The sequence below is a fragment of the Aphidius gifuensis genome, linkage group LG4, assembly GCF_014905175.1.
Source record: "Aphidius gifuensis isolate YNYX2018 linkage group LG4, ASM1490517v1, whole genome shotgun sequence".
NCBI lineage: Eukaryota > Metazoa > Arthropoda > Insecta > Hymenoptera > Braconidae > Aphidius > Aphidius gifuensis.
The window spans coordinates 18360179-18380632 of NC_057791.1; the positions used below are offsets into that span (position 1 = coordinate 18360179).

The window sequence follows — 20454 nt, forward strand, 5'->3', positions numbered from 1 at the left end:
GATCTTTCGCGGTATTGCCCCGTTCATTTTGCCTCGGCTTCAAGAGTATATTTCTGGTATAACGTCGTGTGTTGAGTTGACTGTGTACTGTTGTTACTGACGTTACTCATAGATCAAGTATATTCAAAATGATAAATAAAATAATAACTAGCATGAGTAGATTCAGTGTTTGTCTTGAGTTGAATGGATTATTTTACTAGTCAGTGAATTAACCATATATCTTGTGGTGACAACAAATAAAAACAAAAAAAAAAAAAAAAAACAAGTACCATTTTATATTTGTGTGTGCATACATAAAAATTAATAATTTGATTTGAATAATATTCAGTTGTTCGTATAATCCAACTAATAAAAATAACACATGTATACAACCACACACACACTGGCATAAAGTTTGATTGCATACAACAGGATTTTATCAGTGAATTTTTTTTTTTATTTATTTAAAAGTGATCACAATCCAGTTTGCCATTTGACCAGGATTCTTTCAAGGACATTTAAAAATTTATGATCTTGATTTTGCGTCAATCCTAACCACAAGATGCTGGTTGTACTTTAAGCTTGAAAATAAAAAGTTTCTTAGCCGCATGTTATCTTATATGTATACACATTTGTTTTTTGTTATTATTCGAAATCTTGAGATCCGATCTCCGTTCATTGGAGATCAATAAGCCATGAATTTAACAACCAATAGCGTTGAAGAAATTGTCTCTTCAGACATTTTAGTTATATTACTGTATACGTGTTGCGTGTTGTTTTGCTTGAAGAATTTTTGTGAATACTATCTCATTGTAAATGTGTCTAGGTGGAGCTATCGATCCAACGAGCCAACGATCCTCAGCTAATTTTTAATTTCTTTTTTTAATTTTATTATTATTTTATGAGCGCTAATAAAACATTCAAAGCTCGTCACAGTATTTGAGCTATATTAAAAGCTCAGATTTAAAATAAATTTAATCACTAATCTTGATTAAGCTTATGTGGGTATATATATGATCGAATGTATAAAGAATATATAAATTAATTTTGTTATTGTATTTATTAAAGTGTTATATATAAACCAATTGATCGTTTGGTGTTTCAGTGGTTGATGAGCCGCTTATGGACTAGACAATCAAAGTTATTCGAGTCCTCCATCAAGGGACAAATAAATAATTGTCAAATAAAAATTACACAATTGAAAATAATTCATTCATTTTGTGGTTGGCATCATCTTCGTGATAGACAAGGACAACCCAATAATTTTGTCGTCGTTATTTGGCGACGTCACTACAGCCGCAAGGTGAGTCAAACAAAAATTTTTCAAAATACATTTTAGCTATTTAAATATGTCGTGTATAATATTCCCGCAAAATTTTTAATTCAACAAAAATATGGCAATCTACAAAATAGCCACGAAAAAAATCATATACTTTATACTCGGAATTAATCGGGTCACTTCGTTTTTGGCATTCGTTTGACTTCGGAATCACTCGTTTCTCAAAACACACTGTTTCATCCCTTGTATATCAAAATATAATATTTATTATTATTTTTTCTTATCATATTTTTCTTTTGGTTTATGATCATAAAATGGATATCGTTAATCGTCTGTCACACTGTGTACGAATGCACGCGTTACTTTGTCATAAAAATAATGTGATGATAAAATTAATATGACTATACATTTTTTGCTGTTTTTTTTTCTATTTTTTTATTTTTAGATAAGTTCTATTTTATCATTTATATACATGTAGTTTATGTTGAAAAACTGAAAAACAAGTAGACATTTTTTAAAAATATTTGTTTAAAAAAATTATTGATTTTATTTTTAATAATAATTTTTTTTTCTTTTTGTTTTTCAATGGTTTATGATCATTTTTTGTCTCACAAAATTTTTATGCAAATAATGTAATATTAAGTATGAAAATTTTTTAAATTAACAATCGTTTGATATTGCTATCAGCATATTTTGATTTTATAAAACAAAAATAATCGGTAAAAAAAAAAATTTGCCTGAAGATTCTCATTGAACAATATATTCGCATCAATTAGATGGAGAAAAATTTTTTTAATGACGACATTTACAGTTTGTCATTATTTAGTAGGCAATAAATAAAGAAGATGAACAGTTGCTACAATTTTAAATAGATATCAATTGAAGCTTTTTTTTTTAATTTGAGGTATTAAATTTTTTTCTAAAGGATATAAAATAAAACTGTTTGAGGCTTGATGGTAATTAAAAGAAAAAAAAAGCTCGACAGAAGATGTATAGCTTTTTATCACCAGGCGAGATTTGAATAAAGATTTGTTTTTACCCTTCATCTACTTGCGATGCTCGCCTCATTAAATGTTAATTAAATATAAATTAATTTGCAATTATCGATTGATTAATTGGATATTATTTTATACAATCATGCCAAGTAAATAATTAAAAAAAAAAAATACATATTAGCCAAATAGTTGTTTATTCAAAATGTGAATAAATATATATTTTTTATATTTTTTCTGCCAAAATAAATGCTAAAAACCCATCGAGTATTTACGACCACTTCAATGTCATTTTATCAGCTTGATTTAATCGAAAGTATTCAATATTTTATTATCAAAAAAAAGGGAGGAAGGTAGTTAAGAAAAAACAAGAGAGCAATTTTAGTTTGGCCCCAACAGGATAAATATTATCCCAGAATATCGCAAATCTTTTTCAAGATCGGCAAAACCAACTAAAAAGAAAAAAAAAAATATTCACCGCATATATACGTGTTAAATAAAAATGTGTACAATAAAAATGTCGGTGGTAAAGAGTTTTGACAAAAAATAAAAATGAAAGAAAAAGACGATAAGATATGCTGGTGTCTCGAAACGATCAGAACTTTTAGAAACGTGAAAGCCCTTATTAAGCAGAACACAAAAATTTTTGCAGTATATGTAAGTTGTTGGAGACTCTAACTTGCATAAGTTATGCGACACCATATCATGTATATATCCTTGGTGCACACGCATACTTTTATAATGCGCCAGTCGGTTTTCAGCCATTTTGAATTCCTCCGACCGTCGCAGTGGATACGTGGAACGTTATAAACGCGCGATGGTGGCAAACATGTCGGCGAAACTAACTTACAGCTTATTTTTTTTTTTTTTTTTTTTTGCTGTCTAAAAAACATATAGTCATGGTCGGTCAGTTTCAAAGTAATATTGTTGATATTTCATGTTTAAAATTTAAAAAATTTCTTTTAAAAAAAATATTATAATATACAGCTGCATGATTTTCATATTTTATCAGACAGTAAATAAAAAAATATTTCATATAATAATTTCAGGATAATATTGTATATCCATTTTTAGAAAGATAATAAATATTTATGACAAAAAAGAAAACTAAAATAATCAATAAACTGATTGATTTGAAAAAAAAAAAAGAAAATAATTTTTTTTCTGTTATAAAATTGAATATGTCTGCTGGAAAAAAACTATTAGTTAAATTCAAAATATTTAATAGAGTTGTATTTTTTTAAAAAATATGGCTTTTTTTTTGTATTATTGTTTGTAATTTTTGAGTCTTAGAATTTCTCAATTTAATTTAAAAATATCTTCAATAAATGCAAATTAAATTCATCATGGATACAAAATTATACAAATGCCGATAAATTTGCTTCATGCTGGCCTTCACAATGACGTCATTATCCTTTTCATATTGTAGAGTGTTATCCTCGATGACCTCGAAACTTAAAAACCTCCCAAGGCGCACTGCAGGGTTTACTGACAATCTCACAATAGCTGTACTAAGTTAAAAAAAAAAAAACAAATAAACAACATAAAAATAGAAAGTTTATAATCAATAATAGATCAAGCTTATTTTAGATGATGTTTATTCAAAAATATTATTCCATGTCCGAATTTATAAAATTATACTTCTACAATTTAAACAACACTTGAATATAATTATCTTAAAAGTTTTAAAATTTAATTTAAATTATTTCTATTTTTTTTTCCAATTTTATTTAAACTCAATCCAAATGATTTTTAAGATATAACTTTTGTTCTTTATGGTATCAACAATAATAATATAAAAACAATAGAAAAAAAAATGAATAATTAAAACAATAATTATGAGAATATAGAGAGTTACTGAATTAATTTCGAGACAAGGTGGTCAGTCATGCAGTGCAAACAACCCGTATATATGCAACGTGCTTATAACGTATTAATTAATGACCATTTTGTTTTTTATGGTATACATATTTTCCATATTGTATGTGTTTAATACACATGTGTACCAATTGGTGCTTGTTTTTCATCTGGATATAACGTGCATGCATATGTGCGTCATTATATATTTTGCTCGATAATATTTGCCTTCATCTTGGAGTGACTGACACCTGATGATGGAACTCCTTTTTCGTATAGCCAAGTTTTATATGTTGAAAATTTGTGCCTATATATACCCACACTTTATTGTTGTCATATTATTATTATTAATATTATTATTGTTCAAGTTGAGTTACCACAATACACACTTGTAATGCAATCTCAAGAGGTATCGGTTGAGCCAGACTCAATCCAACCTCAGACTGGCTTTCGCGTGAATCTTTACATCTTTTGTGCAATAAAATTCGTGTGCAATCTCAACATATAAATATACTTGTATTTATACATTGTTTTTTTATTATTAAGCATATGAAATTTAATTTTTTTGACCTCTGATAAAAATGTCTGACTATTCATTGATTTTTCTACTGATTTTTTTTTGACTGCTTCTATATTTTTTTAAGTACCGTTTATTATTCGATCAAGTAAAAAGGTCGACATATCGAAGCTTCGAGATATTGGATCGGTGAAAAAAAAAATATTTATTATGTTTTTTATAGTGTTATATACTTAATTTTTTTTGAAACTTTTTATTTTATTTTTTATTTATTTTTTATTGATAGAGTTGTAAAGATGTAAAGAATTAAATTTATTTTACATGTAAAATTGTAGTTGATTTTTTGGTTTAAAAAAAAAAAAAATGTTAGATATATCGAAATTGGAGATACTGAAGTTCGAGTATACTATGTATTGGAAAAAAAATCCCAAGAAAAGAAAGCACGCTTCCTACCGACCGACGGTTTATGGTCAGATTGAATTCTCTGTAACATGCTCAATGAGTTTGAGTTTCTATCAGAAAGATGGAGCTGTACTCGAGGTCAAGTTCTGAATATTCTGAGTATTCTAAATTCGCTAGAACTCAAATAGAAATATTATTTCTTCATCAAATACATTTATAATTTAAAAAAAAAAAAAATTAAAAATTTCCAAAGTATTATTATTAAATCATTAATGATGTTAGTTGATATTACTTTTATCATATTTTCAATTTATTCATCTAAAACGTAAATAAGAGATTTAAATTTAAATTAAGAAATTTTTTAGTTTTTTTATTTTTTATTGACATGAATCTGAATTCTGTAAATTCTTTTTAGCACTTTGCTCAATCACGGTCTTTTACAATCGTGATTAAATTTACTTTGTATAAAGATATCATCTTCACAATTCACATAGTCCAACATCAAGTTCTCCATGACAATATATACTACCCTTGATATTCATCTTCAACCCCTATCAGTGTTTTTTTTTTCTTTTTGTCCATTACGAAATAAAATAGCGATAGAAAAAAAAAAAAAAACACAAGAGAATAAAGAGAAAAAAATGCGAGCTTTCTTACTCTATATTCATTATTGTCCTCAGCTTAGCCAAGGCCAGGGATCCCTTCACTAAAAATCTCGTGAATTTTGGGAATGTGGAATGTTCATTTTCTTTATATCCTCAAGCCCCACCCTGAACCATTTACTTCTTCTTTTGATATGTCTTTTCTCTTTTTTTATATTCTTCGTTTTTATTTTTTTTATTTTTTTTTACCCTGCAAGACCTCCCTCAGTTTCAGAGTCGTACTCTCGAATGAGGATTTTAGGGCGTCTGAAAAATCCTATATATACTATGTAAAAAAAATTGTAAATTTTTTCACCGGTTTTAATAGAAATCATTCGCCAGGACGACTTAAGCTCACGTCAACTACTCCAATAGCACACCCACCTTATATTTCGAAAATTCCAATAAAACAATATTCATTAATACTTTTTTTTTTTTTCATTATTTTTTATTGCTATTTCTTTAAAGAAAAAAAAATTTATATCAAAAAAAAAATATCTACAATGTATATTTTTATTTTTCATTTAAAGTCCTCGAAGAACCGACGGATATATAAACTCATATATGAGCCTTAAAAAATTTTGTCAAATCAATTTCCTTTTAATATCAGATTCAATGGAAATATGATTTTTTTTTTTTTTTATTAAATAGAAAAAATATATTTTCTGTGTTTTAAAATAAAAGAAAATATTAATGTGATGAAATTATTTTTTATTTATTAATATTTATAATTATAAATAAATTTATTTTTTTGTTTTTTTGATGGTTTGGGCAAATGGCTTAGGTAGTTAGATATCATTCACAAGTCATACATAATTTTATTTATAATCTTAATGTTTAAGTTATATTTAAACTAACGTCAAAAAATGCAACAAGTGAGAAAGATCGTTATTGCAGTATTTCACGACTTTTTTACTCGTATACATATAGGCTGACATAAAAAGTTAAATGGCTAAACTATCACTCTTTTTGATTTTTTTTTGCAACTATTTTTACATCAACTTTATTTTTATTTTTCAAAATTACAATAATGTTTATTTAATATTTAAAACTGTTTATTGCTTTATTTTTTTTGAACATCTTGAGTATAGTAATTATAAATTTTCTCCTGATGGATTTTTCTTGTTTAGTCATTTTTGTTGTTAGCCATCAGAGTGGTGTGTTAAATGACATGTTTATCACAACCATCAATGCCCCTTTTTCCAAGTGACTCATACATGGGAGGAGTAATACAAGAGTATATTTTGAGGGTAAAAAATATATAACTTCATATCACACCCCAAAATTTTACGCCTGTATCATCCCTCGTATATTTCATTTAATAAATATTTTCTCGGAGTCTAGGTTACATAAATATACTGTTAACAAAAAATAATATTCTGACACATCTAGATTTATATTTATATATGGAGCGGAACTAGTTATGCAAGCTCTGATTTTTAATATAAATAAATTAAATTTTTATTTTATTATCAAGTTTTGAAACTTGTTAAAAAATTAAAAATTAAACTTCATACATGTTATTGGTTAAAAAGAAATACCTTTATATTTTTAACTTGAATCATTTAATTTAATGTTAATTTATCTTAGTATTATTTAATTGATTATAATAATTTTTTTTACTTAAATTATATTAAATTTTATATTCGATTATTACTTTTTTGAAATTTTAATTCAACTAGTTTATTGAAAATAATAAATGCAAAACTATAATTCACTTGAGATATAAGTTCAAGAGAACTTGAATTCATTAACTTGAATTGTCTTCTAAAATGAGTTTTCTTAATTACTCAGCTGGTGGCTATTTTCTCTCCTGTCGTAGTGGCTCCTCCCACACTGAAAATCCTTGATGTTCAAACGCCATTTTATTTCTCATCTGCATACATTCCAGGATCCCTCTGTTTGTTCAAGTTATATCTTCAAAATATATATACATATAAACTCTCGGCTTTTCATCAGTATCTTCATTACTGTAAAAAAAAAAAAAAAAAGATATAACTAAATTTTTCCTTTATGCTTTAAGTAAACATTTTATATTTCATTTAAAATATATAAAAAAAAAATATATTCTCCATAAACTTTTTTGATAATGTTGATGAATAAAATTGAACAATTTAAAAAAAAAAATAAATAAAAGTCTCATCAATATTCAAAGCCAAAAGATAAATAAAGAAAAAAATAATAATATATAAATATATAATATATATTTTACCCTCAATTTTCAATCTGAATTGAGTTTTAGTTTAAAAGAGGGTGTGGCAATGTGGATGAAACGACGAATACGAGCCAATGTGGCTTTGAATGGAGTCTCTAAATATGCTAATATCTTTGATATGCGAGGTAATGAGTTCTTCACAGGTACTCGTATATAATCCTCAAAATTGTTATGCATATATATTTAATATTTATACAATTTGGATATATATCACTTTATTCAACATTGGTGACTTCAATTATTGTCATCATCACCCATCCACCAGAAAATTTATTATGTGCATTTTATTTATTCATATCTACATAAATTGCAAATGCCAATACTCATTTGCACCACACTATTTTCAAATTTAAATAATCCAAAAAAATTATAAATAATATTTTTATTTGTAAATAGGATAAATTTTACATTTAGCTCGATAAAAAACATTTTTAAAAATTTTTTAAAATGACATTTGAAATAGTTTTAAAGTGAATTTATCCAAAGGATGTTAATTTTGGTACACGTTTAATATGAAAAGCCAGAATCTTGGAGTAATTTCCGTAGTTTCCCCACCTTTTTCATCAAGTATCCAGGATTCCCCCACTATTTTTATATACTATTTCTATTCCCGTTCTGCTTTATAACGCCCTCGACGAGTTTAAGTTTATATTACGTATGTGTGTGCATGTGTATGGGTTTGGTGTTTCCGATATATACATAGTGATTTCTCATAGGCACTTGGTCTACTGTCGTCCATCACATTTTCAATTTCCGCCACGTTTCCGGAGCTCTATATAGCAATATCTGGACTGACTATATATTGATTCAATCATGAGTAAATCGCTTTATCCATTTCGTTCAATAGTTCAAACATGAACACTATATATAAAATAATAATAAAATTTAATATATACCTATACTTTTTTTTCCATTTTACCTTTTAAATTCAAGATTTAAAGTATAAATTTTTAAATTAAAATTTATAAATTGGTAAATATTTGAAATAGGTTTTTCTTTTGCAATAATTATCAATATATTTTCATGTTTTTTCAATCAAAACATTAAATTAATAAATTATTTATTTGTTCATAAAATCTATAGATGTTTAAATCAAATTTCAAGACTCTTAAATGCAAATAAACATAAAAAAAAGGGAGTTTAGTAAAAAAGGGAAGAAAAAAAAAAAATACGAAATTATGAGAAACAAACTAGACCAAAAGAGATTTTATAGGCCATCAAATTACACCGACCACCCCATAAAATACTTAAAGCAGCTTTCCGTGTGCAAGTCTCTCGATCACAAGTAGCTAACGTCTTACAAAAAAAGAGTGTCTTTTCTTCTGTTTTCAATACCTCAAAGACATCAACATATCCAAGTCTGACTTGATCATAAAATTTAACATCATCAAAGCTCAAGATAACTATCTAATTTTTTAATAATAAAAATAAATAAATACCTAAAATCCTTGTTTTTTATTGTTATTATTTAAAATTTTATTTTTGAAAAATATTCTTGTATTGTGGTTATTAAAATTTTCACTTGTTCAATGGTGTTGGCCGACAGAAAAAACAGCAAAAACAGAAACACAAGTTATGTGGTAATTAATGCCTGACAATAGTTATATGAGACATCTCAATTTATGTGAGAAACCAAACAAGTTAAATGATGTCGTTAATACTTTGTATATATATTTTGATACATTAATATCACTCATAATTTTATTCAACTTTTTTATAATACTTAATATATTTTTTAGTTTAAAATTAATGTACAATTTATAGAAGTTGTTAACATACTGCTATTTGGTTGTAAAAAAAAAAAACGAAATAAAATATATTTTATCGTTATTTTAAAACTATATTATTGACAATTAATAATAAATTATTAATTTTTTATTTATTAATTATTAATCAAGTAATTATTTTATTTAATTGTTTTTTTTTTTTTTCTTTTACAATTGGATAAAATTTGAGAGTTAAAATGATTGAGTCATTGAAATTTATTTTTTACTGATGATAATAAATTCATGGTCATTTTATAATTGAACATACCACCTACTGTTGCTAAAAAAAATAACAACTTTGTAACTCAATGATGTCCAACATTTTTTTATAATTCATATATACACTTTTTACCTTTTTTTTCTTTCATTGTTTCATTTTTTATCCGTCGGGTTTGACATTTTATACACATGATAATTAAGGCAAATTTAAGCATTGAGCTTTTTTTTTTTTTTTTTATGTTGCTTGATAATTTATAGATAATTATTATTGTAAAAATAAGAAATAATTTGATATTTAAAAATTGAATTCTTGACAAAAAAAGAAGAGATAAAAATATTATATAGCTATATAAAATTCAATTGATATGTGGATCAACGACCATCAATTTTAAAAAATGAGAAAATTTTTTATCTTTCAATTTAATTAATAAAAATTTCTATTTTTGAAACAATGTGGAGTTTTTTTTTTTTTGATAAAAGTTAAATTAAGCATTACTTCTTATGTTCAGTTAACAAAATTTTAATTTTGATATATACACACTTGGCTTCCCTTTACATGGTCTGAAGATATATTATGCTTGTCATAAAATTAAGTTTTTATGATCATTTTATGAATGCATGACGGGTCGTCAATCGATGGGTATTCTGTATTTTTATTGCTTAACTCATTCATCCAGTTCAAAACTATGTAGCACAAATTCGTGCGTGCTTTATGAGAAAAAAAAAATTAAATTAAATATTGAAGTAAAAAAATTACACTTTGTTTACTCTGTTCTATTTTATCTTGAAGTCAAATATTTTTTCTAAATAATTTCCAAGTATATTCAAACAATTGAAATTATTATTTTCCTACACTTCACTTGAACTTTTCACATGATAAAAAAATTATAAAAGTCATTGTATGTTATTTCCACAGTCCCGATGAGTTGAAAATTTAAAAATTAAAATGAAAATAAGTTAAGTGGCCGACGGTCTCTCGGAGAATGACTCAAGTCCAAAAGACTCAAAACTCCAATAAACTTTCTCTTGGGATGAAACTATTTTTTTTGCCACAATTTCACCTCAGAATTTATCGTCACACTTTTCAAGGGTTGATTTCTCTTTTCCATTCTTTGAGAGAATTTTTTTTTCTATATTTTAGAAAATCATTTAAAACTATGTCACTTTGTGGCTGCTCACTTACCTGGATTTTTAGGTACTTTTAATTTTTATATTTAATTTTCTGCATTTTATGGTCATTCAAAAGAAAAAAAAATAAATTTTTGTTTGCTCAAAATTGTAATAATTATTGTAATTATATATTTATTTTTATTATTTTTTTATATGGTTGTTAATTATTTTTAAGCTCAACTAAAGATACAATATATTATATTTTAATACATACGACGTTTTAGTATTTACAATTTTCAATGGAAGCTGCTATCAGCTTTTTATATAAACCTAAAAAATTTTTTCTGCATACAAATGTTTGTTGCATATAAACATTTGTTATAACTCATGATAAATATGATAACTCGTTTTATTTATATTTAAAGAAAAACAAAAAAATATATGTGAGTTTTTTTTTAAGGAATATGATACTGATGTCAGTTTTGAATTTCAAAAACAGCCCCTCAAAGATATCATGCATAATTTATGGAGATGAATTATTTATAGAGCTTGGCATTTTCTGTTGTCAGCTATATATTTATAGTTATTTCTACAGGTTATTCAAGGCTCACTGAGATGGATGCTATATACAGCAAAAAAAAAAAAAAAAAAATAATATATTTAGATTTTCAGCCAGTATAAGGTATGATGAAAAAAAAATTGAATAAAAAATGTTTCTCAGTGGCCTATATTTTTTTTCATCATATATAAATTCAAGACAACTTTGCTACCAATGCGCAGAGGGTGAAAAGAGTCTCGGGGGTAGAAAAAAAAAATACAAAAATAAAAAGAAGCAAGCATATTAGAAGGTATTGAGCAAAGCAAACGAATCAGAGACTGAATGACGTCGGTTACCATGACAACAGTGAAATCTAGTCTTTTCCATCCCCAAAAACAAACAAAACTTTAGGCATTTTTTTTCCTACAAATGCAAGCAGTCACCCTAAATCACACAGGGTGCGACTAAAAATAAAAAGATAAAACTGTATTTTGTTTTCAGCTGAAATAACAAATTGAATCATTTCTTTTTTTTTTAATTTAATTATACTTTTCTCTATCGTCATTGAAAAATAATTTATCCAATAAATCTACAACAGATCTTTGTCTCTATATTCATTTTAAATTTTAATGATGCCGATTGAAATTTACAAGTGATTAAATAAATAAAAAAATGTCTAAACAGTAGATAACATAATGATTAAGTTGATGATGTATAGCTGAATATTTTTTTGTCACTTTTAGAGATAAACTCTTGTTCACTTAATATCCTTTGGGTGTGGATAGATAAAATAAATATTTCTGTTTTGATGGAAAATTAATTGACGATAAAATAAACATATTATTATCTTTAAATTTTTTTAAATGAACCAATGTGTCCTACATAAAAATTGAAAAATTATTTTTATATTTATTTATTTATTTGTATTTTAATAATTATCTTATCATTAAAGTAAAAATAGCGCATTTCCTGTAAATGAATTTGCAACTTTATACGTTCATTAGACATTTAAAAAAATTTAATTATATCAAGATGTTTAATTTTTTATATAAAAAATTATTTCACCTGGAAAAAATTTTATTCATCAGTAAGATTCATTTAGATTTTTTACCTTAATTTTTTTTTTCACATGCAGCCATGTTTGATGTGTATGTGTGAACGCACAAATACATAGTCCAATGAATTCTAGCTCGGTGATTGGTCTCGGTGCCATTGAGAAAGCGCGCATCTACGAAAGATGTGAGAGGCAAATATGAAAATAGAGAAAACACTATTGTTACATATTATAATATAAAAAAGGACAGAATTAAGGGTGGTTTTTTCAGGGTACCAACGCCTTGTTCAAAAAAATGGCACGCGTCACAACTATACACTCTACCCCTATGGAAACTTTATACAAAGTTTTCTATGTGGGTGACTTGCATCATATCTAAAAAAAGAAAAACTACTTTGACTTTCTAAAAATACCTTTTGTAATTTTTCACCTGCTCTCTATTCAATGAACTTAATGACTATTTTTTTTTTTTCACAATTTAAACACAATTATGTCTTTAAATATTTAACTAATTTTTTATTTTATTTTTAACTTTGTGAAATTTTAATTAACTGTTTGTTTAATGAAAAATATTAATTTTTATATGAGAAATATTTTAAATTACTTGATTAATCTATAATGAAATTTTTTTTAATTATTACAAAATGAATTTTGAATTTTTTTCATTATATTTTTCGGTTGGATATATATAACATTGGTTATGAAATTATTTTTAAATTAAATTTTCACGAGTGCGTCATGCTCTTTTGAGATGAAATATTTTTAATTTTTTTTGTGTGTTTCGAGGGTTGAATTTGAGGGATGAAATAAATTGCTGTTGAGATGTATATCTTCTCAAAAGGGCATAGGGCATAATAGAAGTAGGTTGGATCAAATAAAAAAAATCTGATGAATATATCTAAAGAAACAACTAAAGAATAAAAAAAAAACAATTATTTAAATTGAAGATTAAAAGAAGTTGAGAATTAAATGTATGAAATCTTTTGCTAAAAACTTTTCATGTAAATTTTTTTTTTTTTTTTTTTTTGATTATATTCAATTCTGAATCGATTCTTTAATGGTTATAAAAACAAGAATGCAAAAAAAAGAGAAGAAAAAATTTAGCTCAATAAATATGAGTATATACAACGAGGCTGGAATTTTTTAAAAATCCAGAATTAATTTTAATCTGTTGGTTAAAACGCTAACCTTTAGTTCAATGACATCTTGTCTCAAGATCAAAAAACATTTTTACAGTCGAAAGTATATTTTTATTTTTCTATAGTTAATAAACTAAGGGTTAACTTTTAAACTGATAAGTTGGAAAAAAAAAATATGCTAAAATATGTGTAGTTAAAAATTTACTAATTCGTTTAACTTTATTTTTTGTAAATTTAAAAAAAAAAAAAAAAATTGAACAATTAAATTTAATCTTGATTCACATATTTTTTCAAATAAATTCTATTGTCTAAAAAACTAATTTAAAAAAAATCATAACCAATAATTAATAATTAAAAAAATTATTTTCCATACAGGATAAAAAAAAAAATTCTCAATGTATTTTCAAAGTTAATAATTATTGTGAATGGAAAAAAAATTAGTCTATATCATTATAATATCAAAATAATAAATTTATTTTTGAATTTTTTTAATAAATAATGGTATTTTTTTTTTTGTTTCAGGCTGAATTTTTCCCTCGTGAAATTGCAAAAAAAAAGGCTTCAAAGTGTTCAACGCCGTGGAGAAGTTTCACCCTTACGGCTTCCGCAGAAGGTCAAAATAAATAAAGAATATATTTTTTTTCCGATTGTCAAGGCATTTGTTTAACGTATTGATGTTTACTGTTAGGTTTCCCGCCGTGTTTTCACCAGCAACACTACACGTGGCTGCACTACAACGTGAGTACTGTTTTAAAATATATTTCTTTAAATTTAATAATTAATTGACACAGTTGACACTTGGCATTACCGTATCAAAATAAACTCTTAATTAAATTTACCGATTTATTTTATTTTCGATTGAATGTATTTTATACTTCACTGCATTGTCAGCTTTTAGGATTTTTTTTTACAATTAGATAAGCGTGATTTAAATTTTTACAACCCCTATTAGTAGGTCATTCATTAAACACCATAAAAACATCGACAATAAAATAATTATAAATTTTTATTTTTTAAATGATGAAAATAAATCTGAGCTTTTTGTCAATGGATGAACTTGCAAATGATTTGAATAGTGGCACGCATATACTTGCTTCTGAGTGTTGTCAGATCGTTTTACTTTATGACTGTCCATAAAAAAAACCGAGATTTAAACTGCACAATACACAACCGTTATACGTATACACATGAGGTGTTAAAATGACACCTCCTCATCTCACACTGTCTATACTATCTTGTTATTTAAAGACATACTATATCAATTCATATTTTACAATTCAAAAAAAAAAAAAATTTACGAGTAAATTAAAATTATGAAAAATTATAAGCATTGAGCGTTAAAAAAGAAAACACGAAAATTTATTGGAAAGCGATAAATGCAATATTGTTTGAAAGAAAAATTTAAAAAATAAATAACTCAAATATAATATGACATTGTCATATTTAATTGTTACATGACAAATCCATGTGTGTTTATAAAAAATACAAATTTTCTAAATCCTTTTTTTCTCTTTTTCTAATTTACATATTAAACGTGCAACTTTTTTGCAAATTAATTTTAGGATTTACGATTTGTGTAGATATAATTTACATTGAATTTTTTTCGTTGAATGTCTTCAAGTGATAGTGCATAGACGAGGAGTTACATATTATCAACACACTTGCATATGTAAATACACATTCTTCTCTCTAAATTTATAAATGTTGAAAACTAAGCGGGGCTGATATTGAGGGAGATGATCAAAAATAGAGGGGTAGGTTAGGGGAATTCGGAGAAGAGTTCAGCTATCAAATATATATATACATATCAAGCTGTTTTATATATATAACAAGTATTTTCATACAAGTGTGGTTGTGTGTACTGGTAGGGGAAAGAAAAGTCGCGGGGTGAGTGGGGGTAATGTTGTCAATAGTTAATTTTTTAACCGAGAGATTGCGCTTATGTTGTCTCACAGCCCAGACTCGGGGATCACTTACACGACGATCGAGTCCGCGCCGTATCCACAGCTCAGTTGTCGTTCAGTAAGGCTCAGCACAGCCAGCTGAAAACAAAGAGTTCGGATTACATGTCAATTCGTTATACATACATTTGTGTACCTGTCATATAATTTTTACATAAAAAATATCCGGACTCATCAGCTGTCAAAAATCAAAACAAAACATAAATTTAAAAATAAAAAAAATTTACAAAAATAAAAAAGACAAAAATAAAAATTCGTAGACCATTCACAGTGTGTATCTGACCCAAAAAACCATAGGGGGGTCTACCGAAAAAAAAGGCCCAGGTATCGTAAAAAAAAAAAAAAACACGACCACCCGTTGTGTGGGTTTCATTGACAAAATTTTCCGTCGATGGATATTTAAAAATTGCCGCGAAAGTTTTATGTTTATATTTTGTGAATTTACTGAATTTTGGATATTGGGTTAACTCGTGACAGCAGCGTGAAATTGGATATTATAGTGGTATGCTCTATGTGATGCTGTAGGCATAGTGTTATTAGACAAGGAGAATGAGGCATAGAAGACCAGTGACCCCTTGCATCCCCTCTGTACATTACGTATTGTTCTTTTAGTGACTACATATAAAAACATTACTTGAAAAGAAAAAAAAAAAAAAAACTATTGCGGGATTATTATTGTTATTGTGTCAATCAGATGTTTTGATTAATTCATCAGCTGATGAAAGGACTCAATACTTGTCAAGTGTTCAACTGTATATAATTTTGTAATTTTAACAGATTTAAATCTGTTAATTGGTGTTGACATAATATTTTTTGCTAAAGTATTTGTGTTTTTCTGTTTTTTTTTGTTTCATTCCAATGATTAACTGGATTTTTCAACTGGAACATTTTGTCAACATAAAAAAATAAATAAAAATAAATTTATTTCACACGTGGTATTTATTTGAAATATATATATTTTTTATTTCAACGTTACGGGATTATCCACGCGTTTGTGTATATCACGGGCTACCTATCATTATCTATCGCTAACTGCACACTCCCACCCCAATATTCTGTTTTCCACCCTCTCTCCTTTTCATCTGTCTATATTGGCTGGTAATACGTGCGCATCCACGTATTCACACACCTCAACGTTTTTTCATCATCACACACACAAACGCAATCATAAAACTCTCACCAACATAAATCCCCTACCCTTCCTCATCTCTGTTGCCATCACACGTTTCTTTCCTTTTTCCACTCATTTATTTCTCTCACCCATGTGGAATACGATGATGAACTATTTTCGGTCGTCTCTTTTGTAAAATTAATTTACATAAATAAATTTATTCGTGCTGATAAACATTTTCAATTTTTTTTTTATTTTTCCACATTAACTAATTAAATTCTAACGGGTTAAAAAAAAAATTGATAACAAAACGGATATTTTTTTTTTAATTAAATTTTCGAAAAAATTTAAAATTGTGCAAATTAATAAACGCCATCATCTGCACCATCACCGAACACGTGGCTTGCTCAACGGCGACGCTGTACGACAATGTTCACGCCGCGCCGCTGTGCGGCTCTGGCGTGGGTCATCCTGGCTCAATTACATCTATGGGTACAGCCACTGGAGCGGGAAATTCCACCGGGGTGAGCTGGTGGTCAATGATGAACGGTGGCAGCATCTACGAGGAAAGTCCGCCACCAACATCATCCCTCGTATCAATTCAACATCATCAACAATCAACACCAACACCAGGCTCACATCAACAAGCACCAACACCCACATCACCAGGTGCACCAAGTTCAGCAGCAACAACATCAGCACCAGCAGCAACAGCATCAGCAAGTTCAACATCACCAAGTGCATCATCAGTTGCAAGCAACAGTGCAGCAGGACCATTACATATACCAGCAAAAAGACCATCAGCAACACCAGTCGTAGCATCATCGTATGCAGATTTAGGCTGTGCAGATACAACCGGTACAACTGCTGGTGTAATTAGACATTCACACTCATCGTCTGCTGGCTCACAGGGTGGCTGGAGTTACAGCCCACATCCTCAAGATAATAATCATTATTCATCAGCAGCAACGGCGGACTCTTTGAATCATCATCAGGCCTACGGAGGTGCCAATCCTCCGTCATACTACAATCTGGCGGACTCAGGTACTGGTTCGTCTCGGGATAACCGAAGTAAAGCCGGGACAGCACTAAGTTTTTGGTCACCAGCAACTGCTGGTACTGGTACATCTGCTGCTGCTGCCGCTGCTGTTGCTACGACTGAATATAAATACAATCCAGCAACTGCAGGAGGTATAACAACGTCAACAGGCTCATCAGCAACTGATCCACCAGTTTCTTGTCATCAAAGTTTTTCACAGAGCTGGTGTAATCCATATCCTTACGCAAGTGCGAGGCATCATCATTCAGTTGAAACAGCAGCACATCATCATCCACATTCTGGCTCAGGGGTTTCTTATTTGACACCTTCTGCTGCTGACGATCGAGGAAGAGTTGCTGCCATGGTTGCTGCTGAATCTGTTTTTCCTCATGATGGATATCCAAGAAGTTATCCAGAACCCGTTACATCAAGTCCATACACAACTCCAGGTAAGCATCAACTCTATGATTTTTGTACCTTTTTTTTTTCAAATTAAAATTACATTGTTTATAAAATAGATTACATAAAAAAAAAAAATACCATATCATTTCAGTCCACAATCTGTTATACTTGACAAACACACAATGATAATTTTGATAGCATAGGACAACAAAATTTTATTTGTTTTATAAACTAACAAACAATTGTTGTGTGGTCATTATTATTTTTTTTTTTTTTTTGATTACAATTTTAAAGAAAAGCTTTAATTCTAATGGTCACTTTCCTTTTTATAAAAAAAAAAAAAAATATCAAAATTATAGTTCGAGTCATTGACCCATTGATGGAACAGATTGTGAACGGACCCCGACCGTTGTTCGTTGTCCCCCTCTAGTAATACCTGTGAGTCCCTTCACAAACCAGACCGCATCTTGCATCTCACTGATTCGACAAACACAAACAAGCATCAGGGTTTATTGACAGCAGTAATTTTAAAAGCTTCTGTCGGTCGTGTGCCTCTGATCAGCCTCTGATCGTTTCAAGACCTCGTAAAAACGTTTGTTTTTCTTGCCACTAACGGGTATTTTAACATTATTTTTAAATTATGTTTTTCTAATAGAAAAAAAAAAAACAAATAAATCCATAAATTATATTATTATTTTTTGAACTTGATAAATTTCATATTGGCAATATTATTATTGTGTCTATGATGCATATGAAAAAAAAGCGGGGAGTCGAGTACTCAAGCTTTCTCAGAGATGGCAGCTGCGATATCTTTATTGTAAAATAGAATGATTATTTTGAGTCAGCGCGTGCGGTCATACACATATTGCTTATACGTATAAGTACTAAGTGTACACTAGACTAGAAAGAGAAACAAAAAAAATAAAACAAATAGTTCGCGCATCATCAGAAAATAGCTTGCATCTTTCCAGATAAATTTATTATTCTAAAGTGTGTCGTGCCATAGATAAACCTCATCGCTCTATTAATTAGTCACTTAATTTTTTTTAACTCACAAATTTTAATTAAAATTCATTTTTCATAATGCAATAATATTAAAATCTTACTGAAACAGATATACATGTTTAAATTTATCAATTTATATCAGAGAATTAAGGCCGCTCTTTCATAATCTTTTGTAATTTTTTTCGAGTAAATTTACATATCAAAAAAACGACCCTTATTATTATTTTTTTTTTCCTTTAGATTTCTGTTATTTCCGTAATTTTTATGACCTCTCAAAATTTTTATTCTTATTTTAAATTTATATTAAACATCACTTTACAGAGTCTCTAAAATTACCTTACAAAATATAAGATTTTTAAAATGAGATATTTATAATTAATTAATTAATTAATTACTTTTATAATTAATGAAAATATAAAATAAAAATGATAATTTTAGCATATTAATTTTTTAAATATAAATTTTCGTTGCACACTTGTGCGTATTTAATTTAAAAGCAAGCCAAAGCACAGAATTGATGAGCATGTTAATAAATAAATTCAGACATAATTCATTCTCATGATGTTTCCCACAAGACATATTAATATCAACAATAAAAATCTCAATTTTCTTGCTTCTTTATTAAATAAGAAAATATTTTTCTTTTTATAACTATAAAATAATATGTGCAGATCATTGGTAATAATGTTGAGAAACGTTTCAAGAATACAAACTTAAGGATTGTGTATTAATCCAGAAACTTGTTTCATTATCCAGTCCAAGCAACTTCAGAATATGCTATTTTATTGAATTACATTTTTTTTCCTCTTCTCATTTAGTTTGTTGAATAAAATGTTCAATTAGTTGGGTTGTCATTAATTGGATATAATATGATTCAATTGAGTCAGAAACTTGTCATTCAAATACAGAATGCAGTCAAATATATATATATTTTTTAATTTGTTTTCTTCGTGTATATATTTATAAATATTTTTATACAAAATAATTTAGTTAATTGATATGTTAAACGTTTAAATGGTAAAGTACCTGTTTTGCCATACAATTTCCTCCTGCTGTCAACTCAGCATGAGTATATGAATACTATTGGGACTATTTGTGAGAATCCTGACCTTTGTTAAATAATTTGCATATTTCCACAGTTTGAGTGGGTAATAAATTCCTACCGCTTAGGCAATCGACCAGCTTGGGTAGGGTATGAAATTTCTGTATAGCTCAACTAAATAAGGAA

At 27.5% G+C, this 20454-nt stretch overlaps 1 protein-coding gene across 6 annotated transcripts in view; it reads left to right on the forward strand.

Moving 5' to 3' along the window:
• The window catches only part of LOC122855427 (homeobox protein abdominal-B), a 48527-nt gene that overhangs the window by 21950 nt on the left and 6123 nt on the right, over positions 1 to 20454 (forward strand). For 2 of the 6 annotated variants that reach the window (XM_044156766.1, XM_044156769.1), the window contains exons 1-4: positions 354 to 980; positions 1085 to 1282; positions 14231 to 14446; positions 17279 to 18268. In XM_044156766.1, coding sequence (XP_044012701.1) covers positions 14383 to 14446; positions 17279 to 18268 — 1054 coding nt within the window. In that variant the 5' untranslated portion in view covers positions 354 to 980; positions 1085 to 1282; positions 14231 to 14382. Of the gene's footprint in view, positions 1 to 353; positions 985 to 1084; positions 1283 to 14230; positions 14447 to 17278; positions 18269 to 20454 lie in introns of those variants that run through there. The other 4 variants (XM_044156770.1, XM_044156771.1, XM_044156768.1 and 1 more) reach the window with 4 other exon arrangements.